Raw genomic sequence first — 15,980 nt, 5'->3', positions numbered from 1 at the left:
TGAATGAATGAAAATTGAGAGATTAGTCTTTAATTAATCATAATTACAATTCTTGAATAAATCTTGTTCTTAAGGGGTTTAAATCTTATGGTTGAATATATCTTTGACTTAGAGCGATTCTTGGTCTAGAAAGAATCTTGTACTTGGATAGATCTTAAACTAGAACACTTGAAAATTTAGACAAAACTTTACTTAAATTGGTATAAACTTCGTAATTGTGATTGGTATACAACTTAAGCTTGGTTTCTAGTTACTTGAGAGCTATTTCTTTACTTTTCTCATCATCACTAAATTCGATGGTGAAGCAATTGATAACTTGAATCAAAGACTGGAGAAACTTTCTTGGTTCTTGAATCTTCAAATTGGTCTTAATCTTCTATGAAATGTCTAGCAATCATTTTTACTTGAATTTGGGAAACTAGATCTTGAAGATAGCTTTTGCTAATCTTGTCTCAATCTTTCTAGTTAGGTCACGGTATCTAAAATTCTTTTCAGGAGCTAAAGTTTTCTAACTAGGTCTAGAAGGAAAGAATATTCAGAAAATAGATACAAAAGTAAACAAGAAATTGTATACAATAAATAATTTTTAACACATACCTTCACCTTTGGTTAATGTGTCGAGTACGTTAACCTCTTTGGTGTCAAGCATGTCCTTTGGTGCAATTTGGTTCTTCTTTTTCGTTGGGCAAGATTTAGCATAATGTCCCATCATCTTACACCTGAAACACTTGACAATAGACAACTTGGATACGATGTCATTGGTCGGGCTATGCATGTCAGATGCTTCCACAGTTTTAACTTTTTTCTTAATATATTTGTTCATTCTAGACAGATGTCGTTTGAAAGTTGTCCCGATGCTCTCGTTCTTGATTCAAAAGAACATGGAGAGAATCAAGCTGTTCCTGAATAGTACGACGGTGCTGCGAATATTCACCCATTTCTTGACAATTAAAAGGAATAGGAAAAACTTAAAACAAGAGAAAAGATAGGGTTTCTTATCTCATATGGAATGCCGAGCTAGATGTGAGTCCTGCACAATACACAAATGAATAATTTTTCAAGAAGTAATCCATGTACCCTTTAAAATTAGAAAACTAGCTATAGGTTAAAGCAACATTTTAATGATATCTTCACTAACAAGCTGTTTATATTATTCGTACTTCATGAGGATTTAGAAAATAACATTATTCACAATAATTTGACTAAAGTCTCAAAATTTCTCTTGAGGTAAATTCTAAAAATCTGTAGCAGAAATCCAAACTAACTATATGTACATGGGATTCTTTTCCATAAAATATGATTGGAATACTCAAAAAAAATATTTTCTTTTGTAAAACATTTTATTGATCTCATTTGTAAAGCTTTAAGCTTATTGGAAAAAAAACTTAACAAAGCTTTATAATAAAAGCTTTTTCAAGCATTTCTCAGCCTGAAACTATCAGCTCAGCTAACCCAAATTTAGAGAAGAGGTGATATATTTATAGATATGGTCCCCATTTTTTTTAAAAAAAATCAAAGCTTTATACTAAGCTTTATCTCGTAAAGATTTTAATATTAAACTTATTAAACTTATTAAAAAAAACTTATGAAAGCTTTACTATAAAGCTTGTAACCTGGCCAATGCCCAACGCCAAGCGCTGGAGCGCAAAAAGGAAACAGACCATGAAAAAATTTGCTGCCGTGGAGGGAAGGGATACTGAAATCGGCAGTCGCCGGTCGGATGGAGACAGGAGTGCGCTGCCGCCCGGGTATGGAGGGAGAGAGAGAGAGAGAGAGAGAGAGAGAGAGAGAGAGAGAGAGAGAGAGAGAGAGAGAAAGAATAATTGGAAATTATATATATATATATATATATATATATATATATATATATGTCTTTTACTCATTTCTCACAAATTGCGCTTTTACTAATTGAGAGAAATTAAGAAAAATCCATCACCTCTCCCACCCTTGATTATAGAATTCAGACAGCCTTATTGGTTTAGCAATCATGCTAGGACCCTCCATGCTCCTCTGCTTGCTCTTTCAATCCATACGGACAAATTAAGAAGAGGATTAGTGAAGAGGGAGGTGGTTTGGAAACCCACTAATGGTTTTCCACCTAGTTTTACCCTTTGGGAAATAGATTGATGGAGATTGATTACCCAATGGTTAAAAACAAGCTTTATTTCATCCATACATAAACAAAAATCCCTAAACGTGTGCTTCTTTAATTTAAATTCAAGAAAATTACCAAAATCACCTCTGTTTTTGTCTCTTTCACCTCTTTTGACCACCTTCAAGAAAATTAAATTATGCCAAAGCTCTGATACCACTTTCACACGGGACCCTTTAATCTTCTTGAAGAGAATAATCAAAAACTCATAAATTATATCAAATATTAAAACAACTACTTGAATTAAATTGAAAATTAAAGCATAAAACAAAACATAAGGCAAGAGAAAGAAAAAGATCACCATCAACACAATCAACACAGGCTGGGTGCAATCTTCCCCTCCCCCCTTGTGCGTGGCCTTCCCCACACAAGAGTATTTTTATTAGCTTCCCAGCAAAAATAGGCCATAGCTCCCAAAAATATACAAAGTGTGCTTTTAGAGAGCAAACACCATATTAGTGAATTTGGAAATTTGCCAATTTCCATTTTTGAATACTTAAAAAAGAGGACATGGATAACATGTTTGTAAGTTTCTCAAAACCCTATCATATGACCTATCGTTGGAAAGCACTTGAAAAATGGAATCTAAAGAGCTATAAAGCGCTCATTTTGGATTAGTGGTGTTCAAGTTATGGTTAATCCAAACTTTTGACCACGTGTCCCAAACTTGTGGGAAATTCCCATATTCCCCAATATGGTGTTAGCACGACACTCTTCCACAACAAAAATAGAGTGTCCCAAAAATATGGGCTAGGGTAAAGCCTTTGGGCTTTGATAAATTCAACATTATAAAATATATTTTTTCCAATGTATCAAAATGGAAAAATCAACTACTAAGGTTACAAGCTACGCTTGTAAAAAATAAATGTGATGCACATAAGAAACATTCTCCTCGACATTATTCATCAATCCTCATAATCTTCATTACTTGAAAATATAAGCCCAATTGATAATTAAATTAATCCCACAAATATTAAACAGGCACAAACCATAACCAACTCATGACTACCAGGCGTAAGTACTCCAGGAATCACCCTGCCAATACAAACCTAACTGAAATAATCATAGACGGCCCCAAGCATACGTCATATACCGCACGTTTTAATATTTATAGTGGTATCACCCACGATATTAACCTTGCCGGCATGACGCAAGAGTAAACTAGGCGTCCCCAATTACTCAAGAGGGGAAAATAATATTCTTAAAGAGGACTTAAAATATATTCTCATGACATCCCTCTTGCTTGAGTTTGCAATTTCCCTCAATTGCAGGTTTGCTAGGTTTGAAAAGAACGAAGGATCTTAGAATAAGCACGGAAAAATTTCTCGGGTATCCATTTTGCATCTTCTTGAGGATGGTTTTTGAATGTCAAAAGATATTTGATTAACATGGATCATAACAGTCCCCCCTGTTGGGAATCAAACTGTCCTCAGTTGGGCAATCAATGAGTGGATGGCTTCATGGCACAAATGGAGGACAAGATCATCACATCAAACAATTTCTGAAAATAAAACCGAACAAGTGAATGCATGTGAAATGTATCTAAGTGTCCCATTCCACAGAGGTACCTTCCACATACAAACACTCGCTGGTAAAAGATAGAAGACATAGATACGTCTGGTGTAGCCATGTGAAACCAATCTAATGTCCCATACCATAGATTAATTCCACACGACACTACCTTAAGAACAGAAGTTTGAGACGGAGTAGCTAATTCCCTATGAAACTTTCATTCTGACATAACTTTTCTCTATCCTCAAAATTAGACTACAGGTCGTATTCCAAAAATAAATTAGGTCGAAATGGAAATTCTTATTAACTTAAGATTGGAAAATAATCACTTACATTACTGTCAATAACTTGAGGAATTCTGGGAATTTGTTCTTGATCTTAATCTTGTAATTGTCTAACTAAATTCTCGGGATTTGTTTTTGATCTTAATCTTAATCTTGTAATTGTCTAACTAAATTCAAAAATTACAATCGTTTCAAATAGGTTTATAATTCTTGAATTTGTGAATCTTACTTGTAAACAATGAAATCTAAAGGGGATCTTGATTTTAAGCTTAATCTTAAACTTGAAATCAGAACTTGAAGAAAGATAAACATCTTGCGCCCTAGTTGATAGCAAGAACTTGATATACTAGTAATGAATCTTGGCTTAGATTAAAAATACTTGAATGGATGAAAATTGAGAGATTAGTCTTTAATTAATCATAATTACAATTCTTGAATAAATCTTGTTCTTAAGGGGTTTAAATCTTGTGGTTGAATATATCTTTGACTTAGAGCAATTCTTGGTCTAGAAAGAATCTTATACTTGGATAGATCTTAAACTAGAACACTTGAAAATTTAGACAAAACTTTACTTGAATTGGTATAAACTTCATAATTGTGATTGGTATACAACTTAAGCTTGGTTTCTAGTCACTTGAGAGCTATTTCTTTACTTTTCTCATCATCACTAAATTCGATGGTGAAGCAATTGATAACTTGAATCAAAGACTGGAGAAACTTTCTTGGTTCTTGAATCTTCAAATTGGTCTTAATCTTCTATGAAATGTCTAGCAATCATTTTTACTTGAATTTGGGCAACTAGATCTTGAAGATAACTTTTGCTAATCTTGTCTCAATCTTTTTAGTTAGGTTACGGTATCTAAAATTCTTTTCAGGAGCTAAAGTTTTCTAACTAGGTCTAGAAAGAAAGAATATTCAGAAAACAGATACAAAAGTAAACAAGAAATTGTATACAATAAATAATTTTTAACACATACCTCCACCTTTGGTTAATGTGTCGAGTGCGTTAACCTCTTTGGTGTCAAGCATGTCCTTTGGTGCAATTTGGTTCTTCTTTTTAGTTGGGCAAGATTTAGCATAATGTCCCATCATCTTACACCTGAAACACCTGAAACACTTGACAATAGACAGCTTGGATAAGATGTCATTGGTCGGGCTATGCATGTCAGATGCTTCCACAGTTTTAACTTTCTTCTTAATATATTTGTTCATTCTAGATAGATGTCGTTTGAAAGTTGTCCCGATGCTCTTGTTCTTGATTCAAAAGAATATGGAGAGAATCAAGCTGTTCCTGAATAGTACGACGGTGCTGCGAATATTCACCCATTTCCTGACAATTAAAAGGAATAGGAAAAATTTAAAACAAGAGAAAAGATAGGGTTTCTTATCTCATATGGAATGTCGAGCTAGATGTGAGTCCTGCCAGGTTATCTCAATACACAAATGAATAATTTTTCAAGAAGTAATCCATGTAACCTTTAAAATTAGAAAACTAACTGTAGGTTAAAGTAACATTTTAATGATATCTTCACTAACAAGCTGTTTATATTATTCGTACTTCATGAGGATTTAGAAAATAACATTATTCACAATAATTTGACTAAAGTCTCAAAATTTCTCTTGAGGTAAATTCTAAAAATCTGGAAAAAATCCAAACTAACTATATGTACATGGGATCCTTTTTCATAAAATATGATGGGAATAGTCAAAAAAAATATTTTCTTTTGTAAAACATTTTATTGATCTCATTTGTAAAGCTTTAACCTTATTTGAAAGCTTATTGGAAAAAAAACTTAGCAAAGCTTTATAATAAATGCTTTTTCAAGCATTTCTCAGCCTGAAACTATCATCTCAGCTAACCCAAATTTAGAGAAGAGGTGATATATTTATAGATATGGTCCCCCTTTTTTTTAAAAAAAATCAAAGCTTTATCTCGTAAAGCTTTTAATATTAAACTTATTAAGCTTATTAAAAAAAAAACTTATGAAAGCTTTACTATAAAGCTTGTAACCTGGCCAATGCCCAACGCCAAGCGCTGGAGCGTAAAAAGGAAATAGCCCACAAAAAAATTCACCGCCGTGGAGGGAAGGGAGACTGAAATTGGCAGTCGCCGGTCGGATGGAGACAGGAGTGCGCTGCCGCCCAGGTATGAAGGAGGGAGGGGGAGAGAGAGAGAGAGAGAGAGAGAGAGAGAGAGAGAGAGAGAAAGAATAATTAGAAATTGGAGGGAAGAGAGACTGAAATCGGCAGTCGCCGGTTGGATGATTTATCATCCACCTCAGTCTCTCTAGCTCCCTGCCTCTAGAGTAGCCTCCTCCTCCTATTTGTAACTTAGATTCATGTTGTTTTGTTGCCCATGTTTTCTATTTCTAAAACAACCTACACCTTGGCCTCTAGATGATGTTATGCCTCTATTTGTACCTATGTCCATGTAGAAGGCCTGCTTGTGTATATTTCTAAAAAATAATTTATTCTTGAGATTCATCTCCTCCGTGATAAGGAAGGCTATAGTATCATCAAAGTTTGGGAAGTTTTTTTGAGTTTGGATAGACGTCCAAGACTAATCATACTCTAATTCCATTTAATGTGTTGTCACATCATCAAAATGGAGCTCCAATAGAGGCAAGGGTATCTATAAGCCCTTTCACTTGCCTATACATTATGTAGCTCTTGCTTCAACTACACCTTTCTTTCCTTCTTAGTACTTGTGCTATACAATTTAACCAAGGTATCTAATGCATCCTTAGGTGTTGTTGCATCATGTATATGACATCATAGCATTAGACATGCTACCACATAACCAATACATTACTTTTTGATAGCTCTCTCATGCCAAGCCTAACAGGCATCATACAAGTGATTTTTTTTCCAAAAGCTCTGGCTCCTTCTTGCCACTTGAAACAAAACCCGATATCATTTTTCTACTAAGAAGTTTCTTATCCTTAACTTCCATGCTAGGAATTTGTTCTTGTCTAGCTTCTCATTCACAATATCCGGTAGAGACTATCAGACATGATTACCTAATCGTAATTGTAAAAACTTCTACACTTATATCAAACCTGTAATCTCTCCAACACAATGGTACTATAAACCTGTTATATAGTAGATATATATATGTGTGTGTGTGTGTGTGTGTGTGTGTGTGTGTGTGTGTGTGTGTGTGTGTGTGTGTGAACTAGTCAGACACACACACACACACACATATATATATATCCACCAACCTGCAAATCTCATATTCTGTGCATAGACTTATCTATAACCAAAAAAAATTCACAACATTACACCAAACCAAAAATTGGGTATACATAGACCAAATTGACATTCATAGAGTGCTAGCTGTTGTGAAAAACTTACAAAGCCAAAACAATGCCCAAAATGGCCTCTAATCCAATTCTAAAATCAATGAGATCCTATGGACCTTATCTAGATAATATAATAACCCTTTGCTTTGCATCTTACTATATGCCTACATGCTCTTGCCTAGCAGCTACTTGTAGATATTTTCTTCCAAATCAAAGGGAAAGAGATGGAGTTACCCTTACCCATGTAGTACCACTTCCTTTACTTACCTCTTGGAATCTTCACAACATGAACCGATACTCTGATACCATGAAAGGAATGTGGGGGAGAGGGTGAGCTTAAGCTGCTTGTAAGAAAACACACATACACGTGTAGACAAGTATGTAAGAGAGATGGATAACTTAATTTTCTTCTATTCTCTTCTTATCTTTACAACCATAACATAAAGATAAGAGTACTTACTATACGAAAGAGGACTCTCCTACTATCATATAAATTTTGGTCCATATAGTGTGAACCCGACTATATGAGTTATATTATAACTATGCCATAAGTCTAGTAAACTAAAATGCCTATCACATACCTATAAACCATTGGTTCTATATCACACATAATCTCATCAACCATGCCAATGGGGTAAGTGTAAAGCTATCATCCGAGCTTGTCACTCATATTTGCACTACTTGAGCTTGATATCTTAGCACTTCGCCCAAAAATAGGGTGGTTTAATGTCCTTTTTAGGAAGTTTATGGCATTGTTTACAGTGCTAATTTTTTACAAGACAAATCTAAGGCTCAAAGGATTGTGGCAACTCCTGTTTCTAGGTGGTCGATCGTTCCTCCACTCACTTCTATATTTTATTGGCTCATTTCTTCCCAAAGCTCCTTGCTTGAGGTGGATGAATCTAAAGAAGTCTCTTAACTAGGGAGCATTATGTTGAGTGTCAGTAGTTTACTAGGATCTAAGTATTGGTGGGTTAAAAGAAGTGATGTGCTACAATTGATTGTAGTTCAAACCACACTTTCTTAAACCTAATCTAATTATGATTTCTAACAATTATATTAGGTTTGCACATCAAAGGTATTTTGTGCGTCTGGAGCAGATTTGAAAATAATTACATACGTTTTCTTTTTGCTAGACTTATGTCTCTAGGCTCATGTATCTAGGCTTACATCTTTAGGTTCACATATCTAGGCTCACATATCTAGAATCACGTTTTTTGGATCACATGTCAAGGTTCATGCCTCTAGCTCATGTCTATAAAAGTAGACACTTGCAGGTTCATGTCTACAAGCCCACAAGTTCATGTCTGTAGGCTCACATCTCCAAGTTCACACACGTGGAGAGGCACCTTCTATATAACCCCAAATCTAAGTACATTTACGTATATTTTATTCCAAAAAATAAAATTATAAAAACTATTTCTGGTGAACTCAGCACCTAGTTTATTATCATAGTTATGCTGATTAAAGGTTAATTTTGATTTAAGCTAAGATGCAAGGTTGATTTGGTATTTTACAAAAAATCCAAACACACATAATTTAACACTTTAATTTAGAATATGGAAAGAAAAAAAATCACATCCATAATCTTAATTATTAATATTAAATTCTTACCACCATCATAGAAAAATTTGACCCAATAGCTTTTGCCTTGGCCTAATGCACATTTGTGTAATACATTTTACAAAATTAAAAAATGCATAATTAAATGGTCTAGTTTGAGGTATGTGTGCCTTTGACATGTATGTAGCTTGGGTTAAGACTTGTAGTAAGTAAAAGCTCTTTTCCAAGGTCGACATTTTTTGAAATTTAATAATAAGAAATTATGTGCCATCGTCAATGCATTCTCAATGTCATGTGAATCATTTTATTTAAAAAAATCAATTCATTTCACCTCACAAAGTACGAGACAGAATAGTTTTGAGATGATGTGAAGATACCCAAGAGCCATATAACTGGTTTTATTTATTAATTAAATCTTATTTCTCACAAGAAAATATATAACATCATTTAAGTGAGCCCTTCGGTTCTTGATATCACCTCCTAGCAATTGGTTAACCTTTTCTATCATATGAAAGGCCTCCCAATATTAATAATTAGGTCTACTAGGGCATGCTTTCATGATAGGGTGCAAGAAAATCACTTGCCATGATATCTTCCACCACTGTAACAAGCTTGAGATGATGGAACAATACCCAAGGGTGATTCTATTGGTTTTATTTAATTTTTCTCTTTAAAATAATAATACAATCATTTAAACGAGCCCTTGAGACTTTGATATAAGAGATTTCCTAGTAACTTGTTAACAGCTTCTGTCGGATGAAAGGCATCCCAAAAGACATAATCAGCTCTATCAGGGCATGATTTGATGATTGGTAAGCAAAGCACTTGCCCATTAAATCTTCCACCACCACAGCAAGCTTGAGCACCAAATTTGAAACCTGTAAAAAAACTCAATTCAATTTACAATGCTACTAATGTTAAAAAATCATTTGAGTCAAGATTACTTGCACATTCATTTAAGGTGTTCCCATGGGTTCTTAGCCATCGTGAGAATGTGCAAGGTGGATTATATTGTGTAAAGGCCATATGAAAAAGATGATGTTTTGATCTAGGCCCACGTCTCTATTGAGAACAGCATAGAGACCGATGAGTGATCAAATCTTTAATGTCACATTTGCCAGTCACATTGATGGTGATCTTTCAAAAGGTTAAAACTTTTAAATAATCAAACTTTTCTAAAGGATCCCTATTGAACATAGGGGAATTTAAATGGATAGTGATGGATAGAGATACTCCCATGGCGTATATTGTTGAGATATACCTAGAACTAAACCTTAAACAATAAATGTGTGACAAAAACCTCCATGTAAACAATAATGTGGAGGGGCCCAAGGAAAAAAGGTGCATCATTAAACTATAATTACTATTGGACTTATATCTAGATAGGTGTATTGAACAATGTAGTTAGTTGTTGAAAGCTCTCAGTGGTGATCTAGATAGGTATGTTGATTGATGTAGTTATTGAAAGCTCTCTCTGGTGGTGGTGGTGATCGAAAGCGCTATATGCTATAGTTGACTACGTGGTATTGTGCCATTAACTAGGTGCTATAGAGCACTTTTATAGTGCTAGATAATGAACAGGAGTTTTTTTTTTGTTTTTCGAGCCGGGGTCAAAGACCAGCAAGCTCGTTTTGAGACTCAAACAAAAACGCTTTTGTCATTAGCTTCGTCGCCTCCAGTCTCAGAGACTGTTTCGCTGCATTGCCCCAAAATGAATAGGAGTAAAATGTGAGTACAGTTATCAAAGACAAGGCCTGTAGTGAACCTTTGCAATCTTACAAAGACAAGGCCTCTACTGAACCGTTCCAACCTTACGAAGTGCTTTGATTGAGAGTAATTTACAGTACACTTTTGTGTTCATATATAACATTATTATGATATTTTATTTAAATTTTAGGGAGGAAATGAAGCGGACCGTATTTCTGCGGGTTGCTCCGGTAGGCGAAAGCGGGCTGGAAGCTCTCCGCATACACGAAACGGCTTCCTGGCAGCTGCGAGTTCAACTGTGAGAGGACGGACTTGAGGCCGTCGTTGAAATTGAGTGCAAGATTGTTCACAAAGTCGGAGCACTCCCCATTCACACTCCGGCGAGCAAGCTGCGACGGTATGCAGCCTATCGGCCCAATGGCCGACACCGAAATGTTCCTCGCCCCCAGATTATACAATTGCTGCATGAAAACGTCCCATCAAAAAAAAAAGATTACGCCAACTATAGAGGGTTTAATTAAGCGATTACTGTAGTAGCGCCGGCCGTGTTGATCATCATGAATGGCTGCTTCATTACCGCAAGCTGTGTGTTGAATTTGCTTAGCAGAAGTTCTTGGAACTGCGCTGTCGTGTATTGCAGTGGTGTCGGAGATCCTCTCAATAAATAATTGTTAACATAATCATTGGCGCCTATAGTGATGGAGAAGAGAGATCTGGATAGCAGGTCTTGCGTTCCGGACACGCCAAGCTGCTGTTGAATCTCTTGCACAGTGTTGGCAAACCAGGTCAACTGGGTGTCCATGTCCACTCTCCCAAGCTGCAAACCCAACCTCCCCCCCAAACCCCCCCACACACACACACACACACACACACGTACATACGCGCGCACGCACGCAGAGACGGCCGGCGCACAGTACACACATACATTAATTCTATGATTTACCCGTTATATTGCATTAAGGCTTAACCGCCCGCATTCCGAAACGACTCAGCAAATCACACTCACAAAGTTGTAGCCGGTGCTCCTTATTATGCCGGCCGCTGCCGATGCGTAGTTCACCCCTTGTAGTATGGCTTGACCTCTTGTAGTGGGTGCAAGGTAAGGTGGTGGGAAAGGGAGGGACAGAATTTCACCTAGATCGAACCATAATCAAGCCCAAGGTTAGCTCTCGATTAATTAAAAGCCCTCACATTCAGGGTGTAGACTATTTACAAATACTGCAACTAATTATACTCCATTGATTTTCAGCATCATATTTAGAATACGGAGACTAATTAGGGTTGTGAACTTTACATAGGACATCCGTGACTGTTTTGCCATTGCAGAAACGGCCAGTAGGGCCTGTAGGGAAATCAATTCCAAAGGGCAAATTATTAGCCTTAGCGATAGTGGTGATGTAGTTATTGTTGCCCACATCAACAAGAGAGTCTCCAAAGATGAAGAAAGCAGGGAACTGCTGAGTGCTAAAGGTCTCCTTGGGCGCAGAGCAAGCCAAGAATGCAAAGACTAGTACTGTCATAAGGGGAAGCTCCATATTGATGGGCTGCTGAAAAGCCAGTATTGCAGGCAGATATTTATAAAGATAATTCGGAGGCTATCTATCTGGCAAGGTTGCGGTCATGAGTCCCTTTTTGGACAAATTTCTTATGTTTTCCGACAATATCTAAAGAGTGAAAGACGGAGTAGTAGTGGTTGGTGCGTGCCATAGCCTGCGTAGGCTGCGCGTCGACTTGAATCTTCATGGTTCACGTACGTTACCGTAAGCTACCTTTTTACTGTAGCTGCCCTGACTGCGTGGCTGGCCGAGCCTGGTCCAAGAGAGAGAGATAGAGAAAGAAGTAATGCTACATGGGTTGGATTGTTTCGACAAGCAACGGTTTGCATTCATGTTCAGCTACCCCATGCATGCAGTGAAGGTGCTCTCGTACATCCAGTGTCCACACTACCAGTTCATTACCACCACTCAACTTAATTTTGTCCTCACCCGTGTGTAAAAGGTCAACGAGCTACAAATGTAGATGTGTTTGGAAACTCCTTTACCCAACCTTACATGAATCCTTTGGAATTTTCTTTTATGAAAATTTTGAATAAGCATTTTCTTCATGCCTTCATTAGAGTATGCCTAAAGCTTGAAACTTTTGTCCGTTGTTTTTTCTTCTCCCTCCCACCATTTTGAGAAGGATTTCTAAAGATTTGACCCAAACCTAACCTAGGTTAAAGAGAATGTATCGTACCTTTCTCCAACCCAAGTTTGCTAAGGTTTACTTAAACTAGAGCACTCAATTATGTCCTCATCGAAGAGTAAAAGACCCACTAATAGTTACTTGGGTAAGAGTAAAAACCCGCTAACACACTCTTGTGTAGGGGAAAAACACCACTACCACACTTGTGTAAGGGAAAAACACCACTAACACACTTGTGTAAGGGGAAAACACCAATAACACTTACCTACCTGAGTCAAAAACACCACTAATTACACCAACGACTGACAGTTACTTGGGTAAGAGTAAAAGACCACTAACACACTTGTGTAAGGGAAAAACACCACTAACACACTTGTGTAAGGGGAAAACACCAATAACACACTTGTGTAAGGGAAAAACACCACTAACACACTTGTGTAAGGGGAAAACACCAATAACACTTACTTACCTGAGTCAAAAACACCACTAATTACACCAAGTATTGACACTTATTTGGGTAACAGTAAAAGACCATTAACACACTTGTGTAAGGGAAAAACACCACTAAAACACTTGTGTAAGGGAAAAACACCACTAACACTTACTTACCTGAGCGAAAAACACCACTAATGACATCATTGAGACTGATAACAAATATACATATTTTCTCTAGGGATTTCATATAATCATAGTTTTTTCTATATTTGTATAAATGTCGACAAAAATGAACCATTCTGGCTTAAGTTCAATTAATAAAATAGGGCTTCCAACAACTCTGAACTAAGGCACACCTTTTTTTCAAGTGTGGTTTATGAACTTTGAAGGGACTTTTCTCTAATAGGACATTGAATGTAAAAACATTGTCATTTAAAAAAATATATAAACATGGCTTAAAGCCTATTCCCACCAATATCAAGTTTGTGAAATAGTACTATTATATAAGAAATAGTACTATATAAACATGTCTTAAAGCCCATTCCCACCAGTATCAAGTTTGTGAAATAGTACTATATAAGAAAAATCTATTTAAAAAGTGTTCACATCATCTTGTCTAAATTCTATCATTCACTAGCTAAAGAGTGTTCACATCAACTTGTCTAAATTCTATCATTCATTAGCTCTTAATTATAAATGAACAATCAATTCCATGTGAATTATAATGGAACCAACTAAAACCACAACCACTGTAGAGAAATCCCATGTGGAGTACCCATGTAAGTGAGGGTCATGTTCAAAAAATGTGAGATTTGAGAGGTTTAAGGGTTGAGACCTAATTTCTAAAAGTTTACAATGTGGAGACCTCATATTTCTTTTCTTTTTTTTAAAAAAGGTATGCACTTTTCTTTGCATGCATAGAAAAAAAAGTATGCTCTTTTTTTTGTAAAAAAGTATGCTCTTTTCTTTGCATGGATAGAGCTTAAACCAACATAATTTAGGATCATATGTTCAATGTTGATACCTAATTTCTAAAAACTTGCAATCTCAAGATCACGTAAAAATATTTGGGGGTAAAATGTGCTCTTTCCTTCAAATAAAAAATGGTTGTACAAATAAAAAATGTAGATGGTTTTACAAACAAAACGTCTTAAATACATTTAGCTAAAAATATTTAATTTGGGAAAAATGTATAAATCTTTCAAAAATTGAAGAGAACATGTCATTTGATATGACTAAGATTACAAAGGGGCTATATATACAATTTGACACACTTGAGATATAAGGCCCCACTTAATTATATATAGTGCTTATCAATGTTTAACTACATAAATACACATTTTTCCTAAACTCATAATTTCTTTTTTCCAATTATTATAAATGTTATAAAGGTTTCTCTTTTAGAAACTTAATCAATATAATTAGACTTCAAAATACTCCATAATTATCTAAAGTATTTATCAATGTGGTTAATAACTATATAAATACACATTTTCTCTAAGGATTTCATGTGATCATTTAGTTTTTTTTTTCCAAATGTATAAATTATGTCAATAATACAAGCACCACTCTTTTTAATGAAATTTAAAACAAAGGAATGCCTAAGCCCTTTACCATCATTAGCAAGATTGTGAAATAATAAATTATAAAAAATAAATCTATTTCATAATCCTTTACATAGATTTATCCAAAGGGGAGTCAATTCTCCATTACTAGCTCTTAAACTATGAATAAACAATTGACTTTTGGTCGTACTCAAGGAAACCAATAGGGACAATGGCTAATCTAGAGCATTCTTCAAAATGGTTGGTATAAGTCTTATGTAATACACAATTATATTAATTTGCCTTGACTCATTTGCTGAAAAGCTATGTACCTTTTCAAATTTATGTCACAATTTGATGCATTCTTGGTTTTTAATATCATGATGTTTCAAAGTCAACCACCCTTCCAAAAGTTCTCTCTCTCTCTCTCTCTCTCTCTCTCTCTCTCTCTCTCTCTCTCTCTCTCTCTCTCTCTCTCTCTCTCTCCCCACACACACATGCACACGGGCGTGCACATGCATACATGTACACATGCACTTGCACACACACGCGCGCACTCACATGTATACACACACGTGCGCACTCACATGTATACACTTGCACTCACACACTCATGCATACACATACATGCTACACGTGCACATACATGCATGCATGCACATGTGCACATATACACACACACACACACACATAAAAGAATAGAAATTGATAGCATGTGTTGAAAATATCTCCTAGGTAATAATGGAATATTGTTATTTAAAAAGTGATTTACAAGATATCAACTTATGACATGATTCAAACTCAAGCCGCCATCAATTATATTCCTAACCTTTTTCTAAACTTTGACTACATATGAGAGGTCTTTCAATATAAAACCCAAAAAACTCCTCTATGACTTTGTTATTTTTTTCTAAACTTCAGTAATTTTATTGTGTCTTCTCCTTAAGAAATCACACCCCTATTATTAATAAATGTACCTTTTTTATCTAGGTAAAATGTTTACATTTCTTTTGTATAAGTGGTAGTATTGTGCATATCTTAATTAATGATCTCCAAAACTTGAAGCTCTACAATAAATCTATCACAATTGTTTGGGTCTAATCGTATATGCATGAATATTACAATGTTCCATAAATATTGATGTTACAATATTTATTGCATGATTTGGTTTCTACATTATTACATATTGTTGTGATAGAAAACTCTTCTCCACTTATTAATATATTATTTTTAAGAGATGTAGATTGTGAATTTTTTTACCAGCTTTCATTGCATATAGACACTTGTGATTTTCAAG

General features: G+C 35.5%; 1 protein-coding gene across 1 annotated transcript; it reads right to left on the bottom strand.

The window, feature by feature from the left end:
- Positions 1 to 9,209: 9,209 nt before the first annotated feature.
- On the bottom strand, positions 9,210 to 12,106 carry LOC147618076 (GDSL esterase/lipase At1g71250-like). Its single transcript, XM_086775319.1, has 5 exons — positions 11,815 to 12,106; positions 11,527 to 11,654; positions 11,098 to 11,337; positions 10,729 to 10,981; positions 9,210 to 9,691 (listed from the first exon to the last, which is right to left on the bottom strand). Exons 1-5 carry the CDS (start codon positions 12,053 to 12,055, stop codon positions 9,501 to 9,503), a joined length of 1,053 nt encoding a protein of 350 aa, XP_086631445.1. The 5' UTR covers positions 12,056 to 12,106; the 3' UTR covers positions 9,210 to 9,500.
- Positions 12,107 to 15,980: the final 3,874 nt, after the last annotated feature.

This window comes from Cibotium barometz, chromosome 35 (assembly GCF_041138505.1).
Source record: "Cibotium barometz isolate CiBa-2024 chromosome 35, ASM4113850v1, whole genome shotgun sequence".
Taxonomy (NCBI): domain Eukaryota; kingdom Viridiplantae; phylum Streptophyta; class Polypodiopsida; order Cyatheales; family Cibotiaceae; genus Cibotium; species Cibotium barometz.
This window is presented reverse-complemented; position numbering and strand designations above follow the sequence as displayed.

What these genes read in the sequence shown, in the direction of transcription:
- LOC147618076 (XM_086775319.1), bottom strand. Translation starts at nt 12,055, where the DNA reads ATGGAGCTTCCCCTTATGACAGTACTAGTCTTTGCATTCTTGGCTTGC. An exon ending in GGAGCACCGGCTACAACTTT is followed by an intron (nt 11,338 to 11,526) that starts GTGAGTGTGATT and finishes TTGGGTTTGCAG; the next exon opens with CTTGGGAGAGTGGACATGGA. An exon ending in GAGCAACCCGCAGAAATACG is followed by an intron (nt 9,692 to 10,728) that starts GTCCGCTTCATT and finishes GTTTTTTTACAG; the next exon opens with GTTTCAAATTTGGTGCTCAA.